General features: G+C 48.3%; 1 protein-coding gene across 1 annotated transcript; it reads left to right on the top strand.

Moving 5' to 3' along the window:
• Positions 1–3,148: 3,148 nt before the first annotated feature.
• Positions 3,149–6,476, top strand: LOC138520456 (uncharacterized protein CG45076-like). The gene is made up of 6 exons (XM_069632835.1): positions 3,149–3,153; positions 3,257–3,539; positions 3,623–3,856; positions 4,658–4,792; positions 5,939–6,073; positions 6,375–6,476. The coding sequence occupies exons 1-6, from the start codon at positions 3,149–3,151 to the stop codon at positions 6,474–6,476; spliced, it is 894 nt and encodes a 297-aa protein (XP_069488936.1).
• Positions 6,477–6,683: the final 207 nt, after the last annotated feature.

Raw genomic sequence — 6,683 nt, forward strand, 5'->3', positions numbered from 1 at the left:
GATCTCTTGGGACCCACTTTTCTTTGGGAGGAGTTCATTTTAATAACTTCAATACCACTGAAACCGGTCGGCTTCCATGTGACCTGATTGGAAAAACGAAGGATCAAAGATATCCCCAAATCAGGCCATAATTCTGATCCCATAAAGGGATCGTGTATAAAAAATGTTTTTAAAAACCCTAGGAACGGAGTTCACACTAAGAAATACACCTCCGAACCAAAAGAAATAGGAGCTGTCTTCGACTATTCTTGGTCCAACACTCCAAATGATGGGCAAGAGTCATTAGTAATCCTGTGACCCTGCAACAATGTAACAGATAGTTTTAAGGGAAGGCTCAGGCAGAGCCACCTGACATGCAAGGGCCAGTCAGCTAACCTCTATAGGTGTTGTCTATAGGAACTACCACCCCAGCCACCCAATAGTGTAAGCTCTTAGGTTTTTGGGGAAGAGCCTCAACTTGTGATGACAAGTACCAACAAAAACACCTGACAAGGGCTCAGGAGCTGTCATGGCTGGAGAATTATTTTGTGTATGATCTCTGTTATGGAAAATAAAGGACAGTTCTAATTTGCCCTTCGCTGAGTCCTCAGTCTTTTACCGGGGAGGGTCTGTTGGGCCTTGGGTACTCGGCTGAACAGTAATTGTGTAGCACGAACTGTGGTCCTGAGGACTCTGACAGCGCAACCTGTTGCAGAAGAAGCTGCTGAGGATACTCACAGTGCAATTTTGTAGGATCAAGGAAGTCACATAGGAAACTGCTGAGCACTCTGACACCACAGATCTGAAGGCTCCTAGGGAAGTTGCAGAGGAAGCTGCCGAGTAGACTGATAGCACAGATCTGAAGCTTCTTTGCGAGGTTGCAGAGGAAGCTGCTGAGGATTCTGACAGGGCAGCTATGAAGGAAATTGGTGACGTTGCAGAAGAAGCAGCTGAGAATTCTTACAGTGCAACTCTGAAGAATCTCTGGGAAGTTGCAGAGGAAACTGCAGAGGATCTGACAGTGCAGCTCTGAAACTTCTTGGCGAGGTTGCAGATGAAGCTGCTGAGTTGTCTGACAGCATAGCCATGAAGGTTCTTAGGAAAGTGTCAGAGGAAGCTGCTAAGGACCCTGACTGTGCAGCTCTGAAAGATCTTGGGAAAGTTGCAGAGGAAGCTTCTGAGGACTCTGACAGCACAGCCCCGAAGGATCTTATGACAGAATAAGTCTGAAGGATCTTGCAAAGTTGCAGAGGAAGCTGTTGAGTACTCTGACAGTGCAGCTCTGAAGGATCTCAGGGTAATTGTAGAGGAAGCTGCTGTGGAGTCTGACAGAGCAGCTCTGAAGGATCTTGGGAAAGGTGCAGAAGATGCTGCTGAGGTGTCTGACAGTGTAGATCTGAAGGATCTTGGGGAAGGTGCTGAGGACGCATCTGAGGGCTATGACAGCACATCTTGTTTCAGAGGGAGCTGCTGAGTACTCTGAGAGCACAACTCTGAAGGATCTTAAGGAAGTTCCAGAGGAATCTGCTGAGTACTATGACAGAGCAGGTTTGAAGGATCTTGGAAAAATGCAGAGGAAGCTGCTGAGGACTCTGACCGTGCAGATCATTGCAGAAGAAGCTGCTGAGAAGTCTGACAGTGCAACTCGGAAGGGTCTTTGGGAACTTGCAGAAGAAGCTGCTGAGGACTCTGACAGCGCAGTTCTGAAACTTCGTGTCGAGGTTGCAGAAGATGCTGCTGAGGATTCTGACAGCGTAGCTCTCAAGTTTCTTAGGGACGTATCAGAGAAAGCTGCTGAAGACTCTGACAGTGCAGCTCTGAAGGATCTTCGGGAAGTTGCAGAGGAAGCTGCGGAGAAAACTGTAAGCGCAGCTCTGAAGGTTCTTGGCGAGGTTGCAGAGGAAGCTGCTGAGGATTCTGACAGTGCAGCTCTGAAGGATCTTCGGGAAGTTGCAGAGGAAGCTGCAGAGAAAACTGTAAGCGCAGCTCTGAAGGTTCTTGGCGAGGTTGCAGAGGAAGCTGCTGAGGATTCTGACAGTGCAGCTCTGAAGAATATTGGGGTAGGTGCAGAAGAAGCTGATGAGAAGTGTGACAGTGCAAATCTGAAGGATCTTAGGGAAGTTGCCGAAGAAGCTGCTGTGGACTCTGACAGTGCAGCTCTGAAGGTTCTTGGGGAGGTTGCAGAGGAAGCTGCTTAAGACTCTGACAGTGCAGCTCTGAAGGATCTTTGGGAAGTTGCAGAGGAAGCTGCGGAGAAAACTGTAAGCACAGCTCTGAAGGTTCTTGGCGAGGTTGCAGAGAAAGCTGCTGAGGATTCTGACAGTGCAGCTCTGAAGAATATTGGGGTAGGTGCAGAAGAAGCTGCTGAGAAGTGTGACAGTGCAATTCTGAAGGATCTTAGGGAAGTTGCCGAAGAAGCTGATGAGGACTCTGACAGTGCAGCTCTGAAGGTTCTTGGGGAGGTTGCAGAGGAAGCTGCTGAGGTGTTTGAAAGCATAGCTCTAAAGGGTCTTAGGGAAGTATCAGAAGAAGCTGTTGAAAACTCTGACAGTGCAGCTCTGAAGCATCTTGGGGATGTTTCAGAGGATGCTTCTGAGGGCTATGACAGTGCAGCTCTGAAGGAGCTTAGGGAAGTTGCAAAAGATGCTTCTGAGGGCTATGACAGCACATCTTGTTGCAGAGGGAGCTGCTGAGTACTCTGAGAGCCCAACTCTGAAGGATGTTAAGGAAGTTCGAGAGGAATCTGCTGAGTACTATGACAGAGCAGGTCTGAAGGATCTTGGAAGCTGCTGAGGACTCTGACAGTGCAGCTCTGAAGGTTCTTGGGGAGGTTGCAGAGGAAGCTGCTGAGGTGTTTGACAGCATAGCTCTGAAGGGTCTTAGGGAAGTATCAGAGGAAGCTGTTGAAAACTTTGACAGTGCAGCTCTGAAGCATCTTGGGGATGTTTCAGAGGATGCTTCTGAGGGCTATGACAGTGCAGCTCTGAAGGATCTTAGGGAAGTTGCAAAATAAGCTACTGAGGATTCTGACAGCACATATTATTGCAGAGAAAGCTGCTGAGGATTCTGACAGAGCAATTTAGTAAGATCCTGTGGAAGTCACATAGGAAACTGCTGAGGACTCTGATAGCACTGTTCTGAAGGATCATGAGGAAGCTGCTTGATGGCTATGACGTATCAAATCTGAAGGATCTTGGGAAGTTGCAGAGGAAGCCTTTGAGGACTCTGACAGCGCAGCTCGTTACATATGAATCTGGTGAGGATTTTGACAACACAGCTTTGAAGGATCTTGGGATAATGCAAAGGACGCTGCTGTGAAGTCTGACAGCGCAACTTGGAAGGATCATACAGTGGTTACAGAGGAAGCTACTGAGGTGACTTGGAGCGCACGTCTCAAGCTTCTTGGCAAGGTTGCAGAGGGAGCCGCTGAGGATTCTTACAGGGCAGCTCTGAAGAATCTTGGGAAAGGTGCAGAGGAAGTTGTTGAGGTATCTGACAGTGTAGATCTGAAGGATATTAGGGACGTTGCTGAGGAAGCTGCTGAGTACTATGCAGAGAAGGTCTGAAGGATGTTGGGGTATTGCAGAGGAAGCTGCTGAGGACTCTGACAATGTGGCTCATTGCAGAATAAGCTGCTGAGAAGTCTAATAGTGCAACTCAGAAGGATCTTGGGGAAGTTGCAGAAGAAGCTGGTGAGGACTTTGACAGCACAGCCCTGAAGCTTCTTGTCGAGGTTGCAGAGGACGCTCCTAAGGAGTCTGACAGTGTAGCTCTGAAGGATCTTAGTGACGTATCAGAGGAAGCTGCTGAGGACTCTGACATTGGAGCTCTGAAGGATCTTCGGGAAGTTGCAGAGGAAGCTTCTGGGCCAATGACAGTGCAACTCTGAAGGATCTTGGGGGAAGTTGCAGAGGAAGCTGCTGATGATTCTGAGATCACTGCTGCGTAGGTTCTTAGGGAAGTCAAAGAGGAAACTGCAGTGCAGGGCTGACAGATCTTCAGGAAGTTGCAGATGAAGATGCTGACGACTCTGACAGCACATCTTAGATGGTCCTTGAAGACCTATTCGAGAAATACTTTTGGTGTGAGGGCACAGGCATGGTTCTCATCTCACCCTCAGCAGGAATAGCCAAGCACCATGTCTTGTTACAGAGAAAGCTGTTGAGGATTCTGACAGAGCAATTTTGAAGATCTTTGGGATGTCACATAAGCAACCTCTGAGGACTCTGAGAGCACAGGCCTGAAGGATCTTAAGAAAGTTGCAGAGAAAGGAGCTGAGTGCTATGACAAAGCAGGTCTAAAGAGTCTTGGCAAGTGGCAGAAGAAGCTGTTGAGAACTCTAACAGTGCAGCTCATTGCAGATTAATCTGTTGAAGATTAATACACCACAGCTCTGAATGATCTTAGGATAATTGCAGAGGAAGCTGCTGTGGAGTCTGACAGAGCAGCTCTGAAGGCTCTTGGGAAGTTGCAGAGGAAGCTTTTGAGGACTCTGACAGCGCAGCTCATTGCAGATTAATCTGCTGAGGATTTTGACACCACAGCTCTGAAGGATCATGGGGATAATGCAGAGGAAGCTGCTGTGGAGTCTGACAGCACAACTCAGAATGATCGTACAGAGGTTACAGAGGAAGCTGCTGAGGTGACTTGAGGTTCACCTGTGAAGCTTCTTGCCAAGGTTGCAGAGGAAGCTGCTGAGGATTCTTACAGCCCAGCTCTGAAGGATATTCAGGACTTTGCAGAAGAAGCTGCTGGGAAGTATGACAGTGCAACTCTGAAAGATCTTGGGAAAGGTGCAGAGGATGCTGCTGAGGTATCTGACAGTGTAGATCTGAAGGATCTTGGGGAAGTTGCCGAGGACACTTCGGAGGGTGGTGACAGCACATCCTGTTGCAGAGGGAGCTGCTGAGTACTCTGACAGCACAACTCTGAAGGATCTTAAGGAAGTTACAGAGGAATCTGCTGAGTACTATAACAGAGCATGTCTGAAGGATCTTGGAAAATTGCAGACGGAGCTGCTGAGAAGTCTGACAGTGCAACTCAGAAGGGTCTTGGGGAAGTTGCACAAGAAGTGCTGAGGACTCTGACAGCGCAGCTCTGTAACCTCTTGTCAAGGTGCAGAAGATGGTGCTGAGGATTCTGACAGTGCAGCTCTGAAGGATCTTCGGGAAGTTGCAGAGGAAGCTGCTGAGGATTCTGACATCACAGCTGCGTAGGATCTTATGGAAGTCACAGAGGAACCTGCTGAGGACTCTAAACAGTGCAGGGCTGACAGATCTTCAGGAAGTTTCAGATGAAGATGCTGATGACTCTGACAGCACATCTTAGATGGTCCTTGAAGACCTATTCGAGAAATACTTTTGGTGTGAGGGCACAGGCATGGTTCTCATCTCACCCTCAGCAGGAATAGCCAAGCACCATGTCTTCTTACAGAGAAAGCTGTTGAGGATTCTGACAGAGCAATTTTGAAGATCTTTGGGATGTCACATAAGCAACCTCTGAGGACTCCGAGAGCACAGGCCTGAAGGATCTTAAGAAAGTTGCAGAGAAAGGAGCTGAGTGCTATGACAAAGCAGGTCTAAAGAGTCTTGGCAAGTGGCAGAAGAAGCTGTTGAGAACTCTAACAGTGCAGCTCATTGCAGATTAATCTGTTGAAGATTAATACACCACAGCTCTGAATGATTTTAGGATAATTGCAGAGGAAGCTGCTGTGGAGTCTGACAGAGCAGCTCTGAAGGATCTTGGGAAGTTGCAGAGGAAGCATTTGAGGACTCTGACAGCGCAGCTCATTGCAGATTAATCTGCTGAGGATTTTGACACCACAGCTCTGAAGGATCATGGGGATAATGCAGAGGAAGCTTCTGTGGAGTCTGACAGCACAACTCAGATTGATCGTACAGAGGTTACAGAGAAAGCTGCTGAGGTGACTTGAAGTTCACCTGTGAAGCTTCTTGCCAAGGTTGCAGAGGAAGCTGCTGAGGATTCTTACAGCCCATCTCTGAAGGATATTCAGGACTTCGCAGAAGAAGCTGCTGAGAAGTCTGACAGTGCAACTCTAAAAGATCTTGGGAAAGGTGCAGAGGATGCTGCTGAGGTATCTGACAGTGTAGATCTGAAGGACCTTGGGGAAGTTGCCGAGGACACTTCGGAGGGCTGTGACAGCCCATCTTGTTGCAGAGGGAGCTGCTGAGTACTCTGACAGCACAACTCTGAAGGATCTTACGGAAGTTACAGAGGAATCTGCTGAGTACTATGACAGAGCATGTCTGAAGGATTTTGGAAAATTGCAGACGGAGCTGCTGAGAAGTCAACAGTGCAACTCGGAAGGGTCTTGGGGAAGTTGCACAAGAAGTGCTGAGGACTCTGACAGCGCAGCTCTGTAACCTCTTGTCCAGGTTGCAGAAGATGGTGCTGAGGATTCTGACATTGCAGCTCTGAAGGATCTTCTGGAAGTTGCAGAGGAAGCTGCTCAGGATTCTGATATCACAGCTGCATAGGATCTTATGGAAGTCACAGAGGAACCTGCTGAGGACTCTAAACAGTGCAGGGCTGACAGATCTTCAGGAAGTTGCAGATGAAGATGCTGACGACTCTGACAGCACATCTTAGATGGTCCTTGAAGACCTATTCGAGAAATACTTTTGGTGTGAGGGCACAGGCATGGTTCTCATCTCACCCTCAGCAGGAATAGCCAAGCACCATGT

Source organism: Ambystoma mexicanum, chromosome 13 (genome assembly GCF_040938575.1).
Source record: "Ambystoma mexicanum isolate Mex_15411 chromosome 13, UKY_AmexF1_1, whole genome shotgun sequence".
In the NCBI taxonomy this organism is placed as follows: domain Eukaryota; kingdom Metazoa; phylum Chordata; class Amphibia; order Caudata; family Ambystomatidae; genus Ambystoma; species Ambystoma mexicanum.

Coding starts and splice junctions, on each gene's coding strand:
- LOC138520456 (XM_069632835.1), top strand. Junction 3,857..4,657: donor AAGCTTCTGGGCCAATGACA/GTGCAACTCTGA, acceptor CTTCTTGCCAAG/GTTGCAGAGGAAGCTGCTGA. Junction 4,793..5,938: donor GTGCAGAGGATGCTGCTGAG/GTATCTGACAGT, acceptor CTTCTTGCCAAG/GTTGCAGAGGAAGCTGCTGA.